At 39.9% G+C, this 19,405-nt stretch overlaps 2 protein-coding genes across 4 annotated transcripts in view; one reads left to right on the top strand and one right to left on the bottom strand.

Annotated features, from left to right (window-relative positions):
• CTSK (cathepsin K) overlaps positions 1 to 19,364 on the bottom strand; it is a 27,930-nt gene extending 8,566 nt beyond the window's left edge. The window contains exons 1-4 of one of the 3 annotated variants that reach the window (XM_069090065.1): positions 19,226 to 19,364; positions 17,299 to 17,428; positions 16,617 to 16,739; positions 11,991 to 12,146 (exon numbers count right to left, since the gene is read on the bottom strand). In XM_069090065.1, coding sequence (XP_068946166.1) covers positions 11,991 to 12,146; positions 16,617 to 16,739; positions 17,299 to 17,427 — 408 coding nt within the window. In that variant the 5' untranslated portion in view covers position 17,428; positions 19,226 to 19,364. Of the gene's footprint in view, positions 1 to 11,990; positions 12,147 to 16,616; positions 16,740 to 17,298; positions 17,444 to 19,124; positions 19,149 to 19,225 lie in introns of those variants that run through there. The other 2 variants (XM_069090066.1, XM_069090067.1) reach the window with 2 other exon arrangements.
• BNIPL (BCL2 interacting protein like) overlaps positions 1 to 19,405 on the top strand; it is a 479,949-nt gene that overhangs the window by 214,933 nt on the left and 245,611 nt on the right. The gene's annotated exons all lie outside the window — the stretch shown is intronic.

Raw genomic sequence — 19,405 nt, 5'->3', positions numbered from 1 at the left:
TTCAGGACTTTCTTTTCACATCAACAAGCCCATCCCACAGGTGGGATTAACAAACTCTGGGTTTTAACACAATCAATTTGAAAACCAAGCCAATACAGGGGAATCTTTAATTGCCATTACTATCACAGCAAGTCACTTAACCTTGTTTGTCTCTGTTTCCTCATCTATAAAATAAGCTAGAGAAGGAAATGGCAAACCACTCCAGTATCTTTGCCAAGAAAACCCCAACTGGGGTCACAAAAAGTCAGACATGACTGGAATGACTAAACAACAACAACAAAATTACAGGGAATGCATTAGAGAATTAGAAAACAAAATGTTGTGAAATGTCTAAGGAATAAAGTCATTAAGAAGCAACAGAATCGGCGGAGCCAAGATGGCGGAGTAGAAGCACGACCTTCCCGGGGCTCCGGCTTCCACCCTCCCCAATCCATGTAAAAAGGGGACTCTAAACAAACTTTGAAGCTGCGGAACCCACAAAATGACACAGAGAAGCTAACCTCCCGCTGAGGACAGCCTGGCAGGCCGGCAGGAATCTTTAGCCCCAGGGCAGGCCTGACCGGAGCCGCCAGCCAGAGGGACTCCAGATTAGCAGCAGCTGTGGCCGTTTCCAGATTTATCAATACATAGATGCGAAGGACAAGGTGAAAGGCCAGTGCAGTCTGGACTTTGGGACCCAGGAAGTGGGAATGCGTGGCTTTTACCCCTGGAGCAAGAAACCACTGAGACGCCAGCACAGCCAGCCAGCGCCATGTGGCGGCTTCAGCTCCTGGCCTGCAGAGTGTAGGGGGACCAAGCACCAGTCTGAGGGGTCATCGCTCTTGCTTTAACCTGCTTGGATCTGGATTGCAGTCTAGGGTGGAGGTCCTGGGGTGTGTGTCCAGCTTGCCAGAGCATGTGGAGACCTCAGAGAGGGCACCCATCTAATACCTCTGGCAGCTGAGAAAACCCCAGCGTTTGGGACGAAAACTCCCCTGTCTGGTGGCAGAGTCCTACTGTGGCAAAAAGCCCAAAAGTCAAATCATTGAGTGGCAAAATGAACAGGCAAAGGAAACAAAGCAGACAGAAGATTCCAACATTACACTCCTATTTTGGAGATAAGAAGGAGCAAGGCATGGAACAGGAGGAAAACAGTGAAGTCAGAAGTCCTGCACCAAAAGCGTCAAAGGAAAATACAAGCTGGTTACAGGCCATAGAGGACCTTAAGAAGCAGATAAGAGAAGTGGAGGAAAAATTGGGAAGAGAAATGAGAACAATGCAAGAAAATTATGAAATGAGAGTCAACAGCCTGACTGAAGAAAATAATACCTTAAAAAACAGACTGACTCAAATGGCAAAGGAGGCTCAAAAAGGAAATGAGGAGAAGAATGCCTTAAAAAGTCGAATTTGCCAGATGGAAAAAGAATCTCAAAAGCTCACTGAGGAGAATCATTGCTTCAGAATTAGATTGGAGCAAATGGAAGCTAATGACTTTATGAGAAATCAAGATGCTGTCAAACAGATCCAAACAAATGAAAGAATAGAAGGCAATGTGAAATATCTCATGGGAAAAACCACTGACCTGGAAAATAGATCCAGGAGAGATAATTTAAAAATTATTGGACTGCCTGAGAGCCATGACCAAAGTAAGAGCCTGGAAAGCATCCTCCAGGAAGTTCTCAAAGAAAACTGCCCTGATGTTTTAGAACCAGAGGGCAAAATAGAGGTTGAAAGAATCCACCGATCACCTCCTGAAAAAGATCCCAAAAAGAAAACTCCTAGGAATATTATAGCCAGGTTCCGGAATTCCCACATTAAGGAGAGAATATTACAAGCAGCCAGGAAGAAACAATTTGAATATTGTGGAAACACAATCAGGATAACTCAGGATCTGGCAGCTTCTACACTGAGGGACCGAAGGGCCTGGAATGTGATATTCTGGAGGTCAAGGGAGCTGGGATTAAAACCAAGAGTCACCTACCCAGCAAAACTGAGTATCATGTTTCAGGGGAAAATATGGTCATTCAGTGGAATACAGGACTTTCAAGCATTCTTGCTGAAAAAACCAGAGTTGAATAGAAAATTTGACATTCAGATACAAGAAGCAAGAGAAGCATGAGAAGGTAAACAGGGAAAAGAAATCATAAGGAACTTATCAAAGTTGAACTATTTTTTTTTTGGGCAATCGGGGTTGAGTGGCTTGTTCGGGGTTGCATGGCCAGTTGTTGTTTCTGGGTGTGGTGCTGGGTGTCTGGGCCCGGATTTGATCCGGGTCGTCCCGGCACTGGAGCCGGTGCTCTTGCTTGCTGAGCCACCTGGCCAAAGTTGAATTATTAACATTCCTACATGGAAAAACAATAATTGTAACCTATGAAACTTTTCTCAGTAGTCGAAGGGATTAGAAATATATGAGGGTATGCGGGCATATGAATACATATGTGAATGTGCGTATATACGTTTACAGGTATACATAGATAGAGGGCACGAGACCAATTTAACAGGAAGGGATGATACTTAAAAGGTGAAATTAAGAGGTGAGAGGAATATAATGAGAGGAGATGGGGAGAGACAGAGTGGGGCAAACTATCTCATACAGAAGAGGCAAGGGAAAATGGTTACAATGGAGGGGAAGAATAGGAAGGCAAAAGGGAATAGGTCAACCTTATTCCTATTGAATCTGGCTTGAAAAGGGAGGGAAATACACACTAAATAGGGGATCTCACCCTCCAGGAGAATAGTGGGGGAAGGGGATGTGAGGGGGGATGATGGAAGGGAGGGCAGGCTGGGGGGGAGGGAAGTTGGAAGCACCCACTTTTGAAAAGGGACAGGATCAAAGTAGAGAATAGAACAAGTGGGAGGTGGGATAGGAGGGAGGGAAAAATAGTCAGTCTTTTACAATACATTTACTATGTTATTGTTTTGCATTAGCCACACATGTACAACCTATACTGAACTGCTTGTCCCCCCAGTGGGGGTGGGTGGCAGGGGGAGGAAGGGAATGAATCTGGAATTGAAAGTTTTAAAATCAAATATTCAAATATATATATATGTGTGTGTGTATATATATATATATACTATTATTAATACTATCTTACATGTAATTAAGAAAAAAGATATACAGGCACTGAGGCATAGAGATCCACTGGAAAAGTTGAAATGGGTATGGGAGAAAATATGGGAGTGAGCAGATTGGAGGTGGGGATATCCTGTGGGACTGCTGTTTTGGGGGGATGGGTGGGGGAAAAACGGGGAGAAAATTTGTAACTCAAAATCTGGCGGAAACGAATGATGTAAATCAGCAGTTAATAAAGCATTTAAATTAAAAAAAAAAAGAAGCAACAGAATCAGGGAAAGCTTCTGAGAAAAAGTAACATTTGAAGTGGGCTTTAAGGGGCAGGTAAGAAGTCAAAGGAGAACGGAAAGATGGCATTCCCAGCACTGGGAACAGTCTAAGCAAAAGCATAGAGGAGGGAAATGCGCATAACGTGTTCAGGGACAAAGTTGTCCAGTATGGCTGGAATACTGAAGGGAAAAGCAGGTTAGTGCCAATGTGTAAAGGATCTTGAAGGTCCTTCAGAAAACTACCAGCCTTATCTGTGAACCACAACCATCTCATATATGTGTGTATGCATGCGTACACATACACACATATACATGCATACATACAGATAACCACGACATAACATGCATACATATAGATGTGTACATATGCATAACCATAACATACATATAGATATACATATACACATACACACATGTGTGTATCTATGTATAAAAAATACAATTTATTCCATATGGGTAACCAAGAATGGATTGGCATGGGGTGGCTAGGTGGTGCAGTGAGTAGAGTGCTCGCCCTGGAGTCAGGAGGACCTGAGTTCAGATCTGGTCTCAGACACTTAACACACACACACACACACACACAAAACCTAGTCGTGCGACCTTGGGCAAGTTACTTAACCCCAATTGCCCTCCAAAAAGCAAAAAAAAAAAAAAGAATGGATTGGCAGAAAGGAGTAGAAGTAGGTAGATGTGAAAGAAGACAATTATAAGAATCCAGGAAGGTGGTAATGAGGGCATATGTTAAGATGTTAAGAGTACAAACAGAAAAGAGGAGACAGAGTCCATACTTGGAATGTAAATAGAATTAATTAGGCACTGTAGCTGATTGGATAGAAAAGATAATGGAGAGGGAAGATTATCTCAAGCTTGAAAACTAAAGACCAAACGAACAGTGGTATCCCCAGACAATCAATGCAGTCATTAGAACAAATTTAATAGGCATGACAATGACCTTGATTAGAGATAAGTTGAGGCGGAGGTGCCAATGGGATATGTAGATAAAGATGTCCTGTAGACAGTTAGAGTTTCCAGCCTCAATCTAAGAAAAGAGATCAGGACTAGTTGGTCAGTCATAAGCATTTATTAAGCACCTACCAGCGCTGTGCTAAGTACTGGCAATACACAGAAAGGTGTCAAACTAATAGTTCCAATTCTCAAGCAGTTCACAGTCTAATAGAATAAAAATCCTGACTTAGGCAGGAAGGTCCTGGATTCAAAGGACTTGTGTAACCACCTCCATGAACGAGTGGGCCATTCTCATCTTTGCTTATGAGGAGCATGGGCCTTCTGCTGTGGAAGTTTTTAGTGTCTTCTACTGCTGCACCCATGAGAATGAGGATAGGGGATGTCTGTTTCTGTTGCCCCTCTAAGGACAAAGAGGAGGGCTAGGAGTGCCATTTCATGGTAAGAACACTGGATTTATAATCAGAAGATCTGAGTTCAAATCCCAGCTTTATTACCTGTGATTTGTATTAGCCTAATCAAGTCACTCCCCTTTACTGACCCTCTCATTTGCAAAATGAGCCACATGAAACAGATAATCAGGGTTCTTCTAGCCTAAATCCTATGGTGCTTTGACTGGGGTTCTCCAGCTTCTACTATACCTACCACGTTGCAGGTGAGGAAATATGGCATAGAAAAATGAGTGCTGAACCTGGGGAACCTTGGATAAGTCATTTCCATTATATATCTGAGTTTCCTCATCTGAAAATGATACAGTTGAACTAGATAATCTTTAAGGTTTCCTTCCAGCTTTAATATCCTTTATCTCTATAATTCATCTTCATAAAGATGGCAGTAGAAGCCATGGGAATGAACCAGATTGCTGAAGGAGATAACTTAGTGAGAGGAGAGAAGAGGGCAAAAAACAGCCCATTGGGGTATCAGCAATCTGTAGAGGAGACAAAGAAGTAGCTGCTAGAGAGGTAAGAGGAGAACCACGAGAGCTATGGACATGTAATGCTTCTGAAATTTAAGAAAAACAGAATATCCCGTGGGAGAGAGTGGTCAATAGTATAGAAATTACAAGAGAGATCAAGGAGAATGAAGACAGAAAAAAGACCACTGGACTGGTGAATAGAATATCAATGATGATCTCTGAGAGAACAGTTTGAATAGGATGGAGGTAGGGGTCAGATGGCAAAGAGCCGAAGACATTTCATGTAATAACAAACTAGGGGTATGAGGTGGAGATAGCTTTTAAAAGTTTAGAAATAAAAGGGAAGAAAGAGATGGGACAGACAGTAAATGGAGGGGCCAGACAGACCGAGAAAAAGCTTTTTAAGAGTGGAGAAATTTGGGCATGTTTGTGGACAAATGAGAAGGAGCCAATAGCAAGGAAGAACTGAAGATGCACCAAAGGGAAAAGATGACAGAGGAAACATGAAAACTGAGGTTTCAGGCAGAGGAGGTAAACCTTAGCAATAGTACAGACATCAACATTAGACTGGCTTCTGGGATTTTGCCCAGAATGACCTTTTTCTGCCCCATTTGTACCTACTGAAATCTTACCCATTTTCTGTTGTTGCTGTTGTTGTTTTTTAAGTAAAGTGATTTTTTTTGGAGGGGGGAAGGCAGGGCATTTGGGGTTAAGTGACTTGCCCAAGGTCACATGGCTAGTAAGCGTTAAGAGTCTAAGGGCAGATTTCAACTCCGGTCCTCCAGACTCCAGGGCCGGTGCTCTATTCACTGCGCCACCTAACTGCACCAAAGTAAAGTGAATTTTAATTCAATTCCATAGCATATGACATTTGTAGGAGGTCCAAATCAACAACAAAATAATTTCACATTTATATACCACTTTTCAGATGATGGTAACGATGATGACGATAACTAGCACTTATATAGCTCCTCAAAGTTTGCAAAGCACTTTACACATCTTATCTGATTTGATTCTTGCTTCACAAACTCTCTTCCATACCTATTCATTCTTTTTGGGGGGGGAGGGGGCGTTTTGGAGGCAATCAAGGTTAAGTGACTTGCCCAGGGTCACACAGCTACTAAGTGTCTCAACAGGCCAGATTTTACTCAGGTTCTCCTGACTCTAGGACCAGTGCTCTATCCACTGTGCTACCTAGCCCCTACACCTATTCATTCTTGATGAGAAAAGTAAAAACTATATAGCACAAATAGAATGTACAAAATCACATATAGACCACACACAAAAATTGATCACATAATGAGTTACAAATAAAATACAGTTAAATATAGAAAAGTAGACCTTTCAAAGGGATAGGAACTAGACCTGTTATTTCATCAACAGAGGGTGAGCAAATTCCCTGTACTAATGCAGGATGGTACCCTGCTTGCAATTTAAAGTCTTCAAGAGTTGCCTGAAGCACTGACTTGCCTATGGCCACATAGTCAATATGCGTTGAAGGTGGGTAATAATACAATGAGTAAAAAGATGCAGGCCAATGTGGAAAGTAAAAAATGATTTACTAAAATGATGTCTGAGTGGTGTAAAGTGCTAGTCTAGACTTAATTTTCCACCAAATTGCTATCCAGTTTTCTAACAGTTTTTGTCAAATAGAGATTTTTTCCCTTAGTATTTCTGATCTTAGGTTTATTGTACACTGGGGTTATAGAGTACAATAGTTTCTGATGCTGTCTTAGATTATCTGTTTCACTCACATAATTTTCTACTTTTTATCTAGTTTTGATCACTATTGTTTTATCATTTAATATTAGGTTTAGAAGTGCTATTCCCCAGTCATTTCTTCTTTTTTTAATCCATGATATCCATTGAGAGTTTGGCTCTTTTTTTCTGTGAATGAATTGTTGTTATTTTGTCTAGTCCTGTAAAGTAACCAAATAGTTTGCTTGTTGTTCAGTCATTTCAATTGTGTCCAACTCTTCCTTACCCCCATTTGGGATTTTATTAGTAAAGATACTAAAGTGGTTTGCCATTTCCTTCTCTAGCTCATTTTACAGAAGAGGAAATGCAGGCAAATAGGGTTGAGTGACTTGCCAAGGGTCACACAACTACTGTCTGAATCTGGATTTGAATTCAGGAAGATGAGTTTTCCCTGGCAATCTCTATCCACTCTGCCATCTAGCTGTTTTCTTATAGTCCACCATGAATCTCAGTTATCTTGCTTATTTTCCTGTTTCATTATTGTGTATTGCTTGCATAATTAGGCTTGACCAAACTTGTCCCTGGGAGAAGGGGGCTCAGGAGAGAGGAGAAAACACACCTCTTTTCTGTATCATTTGGGGGCTACGTGTGTGCACTAACTCTATATCCTTTCAAATTTGGCAGGTTTATTGGTTCGTTTTACTTAATTTTTTTTCTTTTATTCTTTATCACAAGGGGTAGAGAAGGTAGGGGGATATATTCAGAAGTAAAATTTATGTTAAAAACAAGATATCAAAGTTTTAATATAAATATGCTTAAGTGAAAGGGAAAATACTAGTAGATTATATCGACTAAGACAATATAGATAAGATACTACATATCAAAATGAATGGAATGTAGTCAAAGAAAATTTGTAGCACTGATTTCTTATATCAATAAGAGAAAGAGAAATATAGTGATATGAGTCTGCACTTTAAAATTTTCAAGAAGGAAGAAGCAATACACAAACAGAAAATAGGAAAATAAACATATTAACTCAGATTAATGATAGAACTGGGCCAGGCCTGGAGTCAGGAAGACCTGAGTTCAAATCCAGCCTCAGACAACTTATTAGCTGTGTGACCCTGGGCAACTTACTTAACCCTGTTTGCCTCAGTTTCCTCATCTGTAAAATGAACTGGAGAAGGAAATGGAAAACCATTCTAGTACCTTTGCTAAGAAAACCCCATATGGGGACACAAAGAGCCAAACAAGACTGAATAATAACTGAATAAATGGTTAACTCCATTAAATGAAACATAACTCAGATGATAAACACTAGAAAATGTTGGCAAAATCTTTAAAAGCATACACTCATCCTTTCTTCAGCAGCTCCTAAAGTGGGTGATAACCTACCTCGGGCTGAGGGTGGGGGGCACAATAGTAGGCTTAGATGCAATTGGGAGGTGGAAACATAAGAAGATTAGAAAAAAAATTTTTTTGCCTTTTATTTTGGAGAGGGGAGGGGAGGGCAATTGGGGTTAAGTGACTTGCCCAAGGTTACACAGCTAGTTTTGTAGATAAAAAATTTTTGAAAAACCATTGGTACATGTTTCATCTGTTGTATAACAGAGCAAAAGTCACAGTAATTACATTATTTTCTAAATAAAGAGACAAAATAAAACCAATCAGTGGTCAAGTCTGCCAACAGATCTTGACAACCAAGTATTGGCAGGCTAGCAAGTCACACAGTCAGGAAGTCCAACATGCACTGGCAGGAATATTTGCATGTAAAGACTTTTTTACAATACAATACTATATGATCATCAAAATTTCAATGCAAGAATAAAACCACAAATTTACAATAAATTATTAAATTTAAGATGCATCAATATAAAAAAAATATTTTATATTTTTGAAATCATGCAAATTTTAAAAACCTATTAAAGGGTTAAAGAAAATATACCTCCAGGGGGTAGTAAGTAATTTTTTTAAGGGGGTGGTAAGCCAAATAAGTTTGGGAACCTTTGCTTTAGACAAACATTAAACTACCTAAGCATAGCCAGGCTGCCTGTACTACTGTGTTTCCCCGATAATAAGACACTGTCTTATTAATTTTTTGGACAGAAAAACACCAGAGGGCTTATTTTCAGGGGAGGGCTTATTTTAATGAACATTGACAGCAATTTTAATAAACAGGTAAATGTGAACAAAAAAATGTACCTTTATTCAATAAGCAAATCACTGGGGAAGAACAGGATGACGTGCTCACTGCTGCAGCTCTGATTGGATGCAGCTCGGAGTGCGGCGTGCGTTTCACCGGGGGGGGAAGGGGGGGAGACGGTGCATACAGAGGGTACCGTAATGTAGCGTGTAGCGCAGGGGATCACCTTCACTACAGTAGCAATCTCAATAGGGCTTATTTTCGGGGGAGGGCTTATTTTAGAGGAATCTTACACAGTAAGGGGAGGGCTTATTTTCAGGATAGGTCTTATTATCGGGGAAACGGTACAATGTAAAAACTTTTTTTGTTTGTTTGTTCCTTTGTTGTTTTTTTTTTTAAGCAATCGGGGTTAAGTAACTTGCTCAAGGTTACACGGCCAGTTATTTCTGGGTGTGGTGCTGAGTATCTGAGCCCAGATTTGATCCCCAGGTCATCCCGACATTGGAGCCAATACTCTTACTCGCTGAGCCACCTGGATGCCCAATCTTTTTTTTTGTTTTTTTGCTTTTTGGAGGGCAATTGGGGTTAAGTGACTTGCCCAAAGTCACACAGCTAGTAAGTGTGTCAAGTGTCTGAGGCCAGATTTGAACTCAGGTCCTCCTGACCCCAGGGCCAGTGCTCTATTCACTGCGCCACCTAGCTGCTGTTCCTTTGTTTTTGAGAGGGGAAGGCAAGGCAATTAGGGTTAAGTGACTTGCCCAAGGTCACACAGCTAGTGTGTCAAGTGTCTGAGGCTGGATTTGAACTCAGGTCCTCCTGACTCCAGGGCCGGTGCTCTATTCACTGAGCCACAATCACTTTTTAATGCTGTCTTGAATTTCTGTTTTAGGTGACTGTACATTGTGAAGGATTAAATTGTGAGGGTTTTGTACAATAGGTCAAATTGCACAAAAAATTTATTTTTTAATTCTGAGTATTGCAACACCCAAATAAAGTCTTTAGAAGGATTTGGGGGGATTTTTAGAGATTGTGGGAGCTCAGTCTTCCATTTCCAAACTTTCCAAAGACCTCTGGATTATTGAGAAACAACAAAGACTGACTGAAGTGGCTGATGACACATTACATTAATTTAATATAATTACATTATATTAAAATGTCTTTTGTTCTTCACCTTCTACAGTATTGGAATGAGACAATTCAGATGGATGTTCCTAAAGATCCTTACCTAAAATAACACCTAATAACACATTTAGAGGAGCTGTTGTTTCTTCACACAGATGTTGTAGTTTCCTTTCTGTAGGTGTTTTTGTACCAATCATTTCATTTCTGGACTGAACAAATTTGCTGTGCCTCTTTTTGTTTCGCCAAGACTCTTCTTTGTGCAAGACTGAATACTCAAAAATCTGTCATAATGCAACCTTGGTATGCAATACAACCCACTTCAGGCTATGCTTCTGAAACACTGACTACATACAGGTATTTTGTAAAGTTGAAAAAAAGGCAAATTCAAATGGTTTGGACAAAACTCAAAGGACTAAACAATGGAGGGAGCATTGAAGGCCTTCTACCTCTAAATCTATGGTTCTATGAAATCTCTTTGCCTTCAGGTTCTTGGAAATCATATATGTTCTATCTCTTAAGGGCTCTTGTGAAAAGCAAGTACTATAGTGTATATGTAAAAGTGCTTTGAAATTTAAAACTGACCTCACAAATGTAAGGTGTACATAATCATCATTCAAAATTAGCAGTTGTTGGGGGGACTAGGTGGTGCAGTGAATAGAGCACCGGACCTGGAGTCAGGAAGACCTGAGTTCAAATATAGGCTCAGACACTTAACACTTACTAGCTGTGTGACTTTGGGCAAGTCACTTAACCCCAAATGCCCCTCCAAAAAGAAAAAGCAAAAAAAAATAGCAGTTGTATATTATCTTTAATAGCAAAATACTGGAAACAATCTAAATACCCAGCAGCTAGGTAACTACTAACTGAAATGGGTATATCAGTACACTGGAGAGTTCACTGCCATGAAGCTGTGAAAAATAAAAAGATGTGTGGAGATATCTATTCAAGATGAAAAAAAGTAGAGTCAGAATAAATGCATATGCACTAACTACAATTTCCATATTTCAAGGATCCATATTACTCTATCAATATGGACATCCCCTCTACCAGTACAAATTGCAGCCTAAATTTATTCTTTATTGGATGGTCTTTGAGAGTTATTGTGGTCAAAAAACATCACCTGAAGCCAACCTTGAGATAAGCCTCTCTGAACTTAGCTACACTCATCATTAAACAATAGGCATATAATTAAAACAGTTCCAGCTTGGTAAGATCTGCCAACTTACACACTATCAGAATAGCCTTCCACAACCAGGGCTATTTACATGCTACAATGAATCATCGGAGACAGGGAGAGGAAAGAAAGGAACTAACTACAATTATATAAAATATATCTGAATGTGCAATTATAAGAATTGGAAGATATTAGTTACAGCTAAGATGCCACTGGTGTTTATATTCATAAGCACTTTTTACTGAAAAATGGTTAAAGACATTTAAAAACCAAAAAGGCTTAACTTTTTTTTTAAAGCAATTGGGGTTAAGCAACTTGCTCAAGGTTACACGGCCAGGTGTTTCTGGGTGGGTGCTAAGTGTCTGAGACCGGATTCAATCCCAGGTCATCCCAACACTGGGGCCGGTGCTCTTACTCGCTGTGCTACCCGGCCACCCCAAAAAGGCTTAACTTTTAAAAAGGAAGAGTAGCAGCCATGTGCTTGCTGTATAATCATTTGAAAAATGGCAGGAAAACTCCAAAGCAATTGAGCAAAGGAGCTTGTTTCATTTTTCTGCCTCCTGTCTCAGAGGCAACCCCTTCTACCATCCCATGAAATAGAAGCCAGAGATGCAGGTAATGACATGCACCTATCCTGGAAGCACAGACAGTACCTGATTTTTGACAGGAGTAACGTATCCTTTTTTTCTGTAGTCAATGGAATCAGGGGTTCTGCCCTCCTGGTCAGGGAAATAGAGGGTGTCATTGTTCTGGGAGCGAGACAGGGGCACCTTCAGTCCAGTCATCTTCTGCACTACCTCCTCACTGGTCTGTAACACACAGAAGTGGTTGAAACAATCAGCATCATAAATGGAAAGATGACAAGTGAGCTATGAAGAAAGTGATTTCAAAGATGGTGAATTATGTGAGGTGACAGATTAGAAGTTCCTTTTTGTTGATTGGGGAGTCTAGAGACAATCTTTAAATCCCACAGAAATGAAGAAGAGAATCATCAGAACCTACTCTCTTCCCCAGCCCCACCCAAATAAAAATATTTTTTTTCCTACTGACTTTATTACATCTCTCACCATTCCACATTCATGGTATTTATATTATTTTTGACTCCTTCGTCTCAATTATCTCTCATATTCAGTCCTTGCCAAGTCCTGTCAATTTTTATCTCTACAATATCTCTCTCATCTGTCCCCTTTCCCTCTAGTCTCTCTACCATCCCCCTAAGTATTCCTGGACTAGTTTGGTAACTTCCTAACAAACTCTTCTGTCTCTGGCCTTGATTCTTTGATAGGGTTCACACTATTCCTGAGTACTGTTATTTATGCATACATCTGGTGATGTTAGTCCTTGGCTCAAAAAAGCTTTCAATGGTGTTCTACTGCCCACTAAATAAAGTTCATAATAATATAAGGCTCTCTAATAGAAATCTGGCACCATCTTCCTTTTCCATTATTGATTCCTGTTACTCCCTTCCTTTGTACATTATGCTAAACCAAACAAGGCTGTTCATGATCCCCAGTACATAATGACCTTTATACTTTCCTGCCTCCATACCTTTGCTCACATAGTTCCCATGACTAGAATATCCTCTCCCTTTCTTTGACCACTGAATTCTTACCCCAACCTTTAAAGTGCTTAATTTAAAGGCTGCCTCCTCTATGAACCCTTCCTGATCCCCAAGAATCTGGACCATGTGTTTTCCTTTTTATCATTCTGATGCCTTTTTTAAAGTCTAGCATATGGCCTGGGTCTTCCTATACGCAAGGGTTTGGCAATATAACTTTTAAGTCCTACGATTATTTGACTCCCAATTGTCAAGGGGGGGTGAAGAATATGGAAAAGCTGCATAGCTGGAGGTAGTAGAGGAAAGATCCTCTTTCTAATTCTGTTTCCTCTATGAAAATGACTTTTCACTTAGTCATTTTAGGAGGTGGGAGTGCTTACACAGCTAAAAATAGAGAAAAGCACCTTCTCTCTTACTAAATATTCCAATATTTCAAAGATCTTTAGTTTCATAGATGTGGGTACTCCCTTCAGTAAGGCAGATTGCAATCTGACCATAACTTAGTAGATGGTCTTTTAAAAATTGCTGTGGCTAAAAAATTTTATCATCCCACATGGAGCCAACCTGGTAATAAGCATCTCCAAACTTAGCTAGATCCTCAGAAGACAAGCAATCCATCTCTTTATTGACTCTCCAGCTTTGTAGAAAGCCTAAAGAGCTTTGGTAAAGTCTCAGAAAACTCAGGGTTACTTCTACTTCCATAATAAGGTATCAGAGTAGAAATTTAATAGACTTTAATTATAACACTTGTTATAATAATATTAACTTATAATGATTGCTGTGTCCCCCACTTTAAGAAAATCTGTGCAAAAATTTGATTCAAGACAAAATTCAGAAATTTGTTATTTGTTTTTATGAAAAAGGTTCATTGCAGGTTTCCTTTAAATAGATTTCCCCTGGGGCGGCTAGGTGGCGCAGTGAGTAAAGCACCGGCCCGGAGTCTGGAGGACCTGAGTTTGGTTCCAGCCTCAGAAACTTAACACACACACACTCACACAAAAAAAAACTAGCTGTTTGGGCAAGTTACTTAACCCCAATTGCCCTCCAAAAGGCAAAAGGCAAAAAAAAAAAAAAGAATCCTCCCCCACACATTTTTTAAAAAAGTACATATTGTTGCCTTTGATTTTTATATCACTTTTATTTCCACATATATCCCTTTTCTTATCCCTGATCCAGGAAACCATCCTTTGTAACAACTGATTTTAAAACAAAGAGGGTAAAATAGTTCAACAAAGCTAATCAATACATTGTGTCAGACAGCTTGTGCATTACTCTACACTAGTGTGTGTGTGTGTGTGTGTGTGTGTGTGTGTGTGTATCCCTTCCTCTGTAATGAAAAAAAGTATGTTATCTCAACTCTTCTTCAGGGAAAAGCTGGGTCATTATAATCGAATACTGTTCAGTTTCATATTATTATTCTTTCTGTTTACATTGTTATAGTGAGTATATATACTGTTTTCCAGGTGTTACTTGCTTCACTCTGCATCAGTTCATATTTCTCTAAATTCTTCATATTCATTGTTTCTTACAGCACAATAGTAGTCCATTTACATTCATGTACCACAGTTTTTTGAGCTATTCCCAATCAAGGGTCACCTACTTTGTTCCTGGATTTTTGCTACCATAAAAGTGCTTCTGTGAATGTTTTAATATATGTGGCACCTTTCTTGGTTTATATGCCTTAGAGGAAAATCTCTGGGTCTGAGAGTATGAATGTGTTAATCATTTTTAGAATAATTTCAAACTGTATTCCCAAATGGTTAAACCAATTCATAAGTATTCCAACAGTGTATTAGTGTGCCTGTCCTTCTTTAGCCCCTCCAACATTGACTATTCCCATCTTTTGTCATCTTTACCAATTTGTTGGATGGGAAGTGAAACCTCAGAGTTGTTTTGATTTGCAGTTCTCTTATTTTTCGTGATTTGGACAAGTCTTTCATATGGTTCTTAATAGTTTATAATTCTTTGGAGACATATCCTTTGATGCCTTCTCCTATGCAATGTAAATGCTTGTTTGGAAATTACTGAGGGAGAAAAGGGAAGCTGAGAAATTTAAAGTTAAAATTTGGTCAGAAATGGACATAAAGCATTTCTAAAATTATAATGTATCAGTAGTATTCAGAACTCATAAAAGATAACTGATTATAATGACCTTTACCCTGAAGGATCTTCTACAGCATTATATTTACAACTTTTTGCATTTATATTATTATTATTTGTGAGCAAGTCATATGATCATAGTCATATGATCACAGAGCTGGGAAGGATCTTATTTAGCTCAACCCTCTCCTTTTACACATGAGGAAACTGAGTCCCAGAGAGTTGAAGTGACTTGTCCATGGTGACAAATAAGCAGATGGGCCTGGGATTTGAACTCAGCTCTTCTGACCCCAGATCGAGGGGTCTTTTCGCTATGCCTTTTGCCTCTTTTACACATAAACCCCACCTACTATGACTATAAGCTCTACGGAGGCAAGGATCATGTCTCAATTAAATTTTTATGTCTCCTCTAGCACCTAATACAGAGTTTTGAATTTTAAAAGAGTTTGTTAAAAATAAACATTTAAGAGTAGAGAAAAGGGATAGATGGGCAAACCTTCAAACTCTAAAATTTAAGAGGAGGAAGGAAACTCACTCTGTCTGCCAGACTTTAAAAAAGTAAAGAAGCAGAAAGAGTAGCATATAAAATATGGACCACATTTAGTAGAGATCCTAGAGGGAGAGTTAAGCAAACTGAACCTAAACTCTAAACATATTGTTTTCTCTATTTTTTTAAATCTCTACTTTTTTAAAAAATAATTTATGTCTTTTTATTTACTTTTAGTTTACAACATTCGGTTCCACAATCTCTTAAAAGTTTCAGATTTTTCTCTCCTTCCCCCTCCTCCCCGTCCCCTGTCTTGTCTATTAAAAAAAAAAAACTTTTACCTGAAATTTGGGGTATTAAAATTTTTTTTCCTGACCCCAAAGTGTCTCCAGTGACTGCTCTGAGGTGGGCAAAAAAATGTGCTTCTTTTAAACATCTGAAAAGCTGACAGATGGCAATATTTGTTTGAGTAATTCCAAAGTAAAAAATTAAAAGGCAAGTCTAGAAATTCATTGGTTGATACAAAATAAAACATTCACAATAGCAGTATTTGTGGTGGCAAAAAAAACCAAACCCTAATACCAACTGGAAACAAAGTGGGTGCTTGTTGATTAAAGGCTGGCATAAGAATTTGTGTTATGGAAATGTGTAATGAATCAGTATTATACCATAATAAATCATGTATATGAGGAATTCAGAGAAACATGGGAAGACATGTAAGAATTGATGCAAAACAAGGAAAGCAGAACGAAGAAAACAATATATATATAGTGATTATACACAATATACACAATGTAAATTAAAACAACACTGAACTCAAATTAATTACAGTGAACAATCTGGGATACAGAGAACAGAAAATTTAACACACATGTCTCTGCTCTTGGTAGAAAGATGGATGCTGTGGGTACAGGATACAAGAGCATCCCTCATCAGACATGATTGTCAGATACACTTATTTCCTCAGCAGAGGAAAGGAAATCTATCTGAAAATGACTATGATGTGCAATAAGAAATCCAAAAGGCACACTTTTTTATGGAAAAAAAACCTTAGGATGAGTCTGGTTCCTGCTGCCAGGTTGAGACTTAACCCTTACATAAGGAAGTTGAAGCTAGGAGATGAGACAGACTTACCATGTCTCCCAAATGGTTCATAGCCAGTTCAAATGTGTGAAGACCAAGAGAGAATTCCAGATTGTGGGTTGAAATATATTTCAGGTTCTTTTCCCAAATCAGACGTCGAGAGATCTCATCCACCTAAGCACAGAAGACACAGCAATGATGATGACTTCTGTAAACTACACTAAGTATTGTCCTATACTAAGTGTGATCAGAAGAAGGAAGACACCATATAGTCCCATCCTCTGGGAGAAATGTGTGGGGAAACTAAACAAATGTGCATGGGGAAAAAAAAATTTAAGAGTACTTGTAAATTAGTATATAAAGAAATAAACAATATTATAGTCATATTAAGTCCATAAGTCCTGAGATGATATCAACCAGGAGAGTACACAGAACTGGGCTGGATTATTCTGGGAAGTCTTTTGGAAGAAAGCAATGTAGGATAGTCAGGGAGTACATAAGGGACAGGGTTTTAAGGTTGGGCTAACAAGTTGGGGGAAGGCTTAGAGGGCAGGGGGTGAAACATGAGTGAAGAGTAGCATTTGCTTAGCGTGGGAAATTAATAATGAATTTATACCTATTTATATTGAAGGGGGTCTAGTAGTTAAAAGAATGTCATAGGTTAGAAGAAGCTTTGACTCCTTAAATACTTCCAATTTGCACAACCCAGGCCTCTCTCCAGGTCCCCACATACCTTGCTGTTATATTCTTTTCCATAGGATTTCTTCCACAACTTCCACTGTGTATCTAACATCTCCTCTGGGTACAAAGCAGAACTCACCACCGATGGCAGCAACAGCAAAAGGATGCTGAACCTCCACATCCTGAGGGAAGGAATACTGTCCAGATTTTGGATATGCAAGGGGTATCTATGAAAGCTGCATTCAAATTCTAGACAAGGGATAATGGGGGCAGAGGACAACTGTCATGCTGGGAAGGGGTTTATGCTGAAAATGGTTTCTGAACCGACCAAAAATGGGAGTCAGGAACCCAGCTCTGGATGAAATCAAAACTACACAGAATCACATTGGTTTTCTTGTCTAGTTCCTTTACTCCTCCTGATGTACTTTATCCTAGTGAAACATCACCCAAGCACACACACTAGAGAAATGTTAATAAATATGTGTTAACGAGATGTATAGAGGGCAGGGAACCTTTGCACCAAGGCATAAAATTTAGACGGCACTGGTAATATTGGTAATTCTTCAGCAGTTTAGTGCAGTTAGAAAAAATAATTAAAATAAGAAAGCTACCAGATGGTGGGCTGAAGAGTGTTCCAAAGTTCCAGTGTGCTCACCCTCCCACACACACACATCCATTCCTTTCAACTGAGCACTCACTTTGTGCTGTTTGCCTTGGACATGGTTTAGGATACCTGTCTTCAATGCAAAGGTTTCTAGCTCTGCTTAAGTGGAAGGGAAAGGTAAAAATGATCTAATTAGTATCTTCTCCCTCTCCCTCCAGTATGCCTAGCAAGCCCGGAGGGGATGATAAGGAAAAGGGAATAGCCAAGATCAGGTTGGGGTTTGAATAGACATCAGGTAGAAGTTTTGATCCGATTGGTGGATCTCCTTAGACTCACTCTGACCTACTTTTCTTTCAAAAGAATTCTTCCCAAGTTCTTAGATATATACATTGGACTGCTGAGTCAAGTTTTGCTAACTGGAAGGAGTTTCCTCCGTCCCAATCTGTTTTGCTTTCTCTGGGTCTCATTCTCCTTATTTCTGTCTCCCTTTCCCGGACACCTCTCCAGCATCCTCCTCCATCTTCTATTCCCAACTCTACCGCTGTTTTTCTTCCTCCTCCTTTCTCAGGAAACTGCTCTAATATCAACCAGCTGCTGTGGTCAGAAGGATTTCCCTCTTTTCCACAATCAAAAGCCCTGTTGCTACAGGGCTACAAGAGTATTAAGTATGAGGATAAGCTGGGAAATCAGGCAGCCCCTTGAAGGTCAAGTACCCAGTCCCACCCTCATCTTTTTTTTTCTGCTGTGGTTTAAAACTTCATTCACAAAAGCAGCTATGCAGAGTTAACATGCCACATGGCATCACGATCTTATGTTCTAACAATTTTGAGTAAGCTTAGGCTACAAGGGCTGTTTTGACCATGTCTTCAACCCTTTTCCTGATTATATCGGAAGGGCCAGTCCTGAGATTCCCCTCTAAGCAAGCCCAGCCATGTCAAAAGTTAACAGTTACCATGACGAGAGGCCCAAAAATCTTACAAAGATGGGATGGCTTTAACCCTTCTCCCCTCCACTTCTTCAGTATGGTAGTATAAGGCTCCCTCTATTCACCGTTGGTGTCCCAAGCTCTAAACTCTCTTCCCCATCCCTTTGGAAATCAGGCAGACTACTACAAGCAGAGCCTGGGGGAATGCAAGCGGGTGGGAGAGAGGCCCGCCCTCATCACTGTTACAGGATGTAGGCCACTCACAGGATACAGTGCAGATTTCCAGGATAAAAAAAAAACCAAAAAAACATCCATGTGGCAACAAAATGAGCCCCCAGAAAGCACTCACCCATAATGTAATATCCTCAACTGCCCTAAAGAAGCCAACAGGCAAGGATAAAAAGCTGAAGGGCAGAGGAAGGAAGGATGGAGGAGGAAGCACAGCTTTACCTGATGATGGTCTGTCCTCTAGTCTGGAGAGAGGCACAGGGCACGTATCTGAGTGGACGACTATGGAAGCTAGTTTTATTCCAAAAAGTTTGAGGAAGTCAGCTCCAGCAGTCGGCTGGAAAATCTGGACTGTCAGGCTGGGAAGTGGCAGGCAGGAGGGGGGGGAAAGGGGGCAGCGTG

The sequence above is a fragment of the Petaurus breviceps genome, unplaced genomic scaffold, assembly GCF_028583685.1.
Source record: "Petaurus breviceps papuanus isolate PSGF00001 unplaced genomic scaffold, PetGlider_PUasm1.0 186, whole genome shotgun sequence".
NCBI lineage: Eukaryota > Metazoa > Chordata > Mammalia > Diprotodontia > Petauridae > Petaurus > Petaurus breviceps.
The sequence above is the reverse complement of the archived record's forward strand: the minus strand, read 5'-3'. Positions and strand labels throughout refer to the sequence as shown.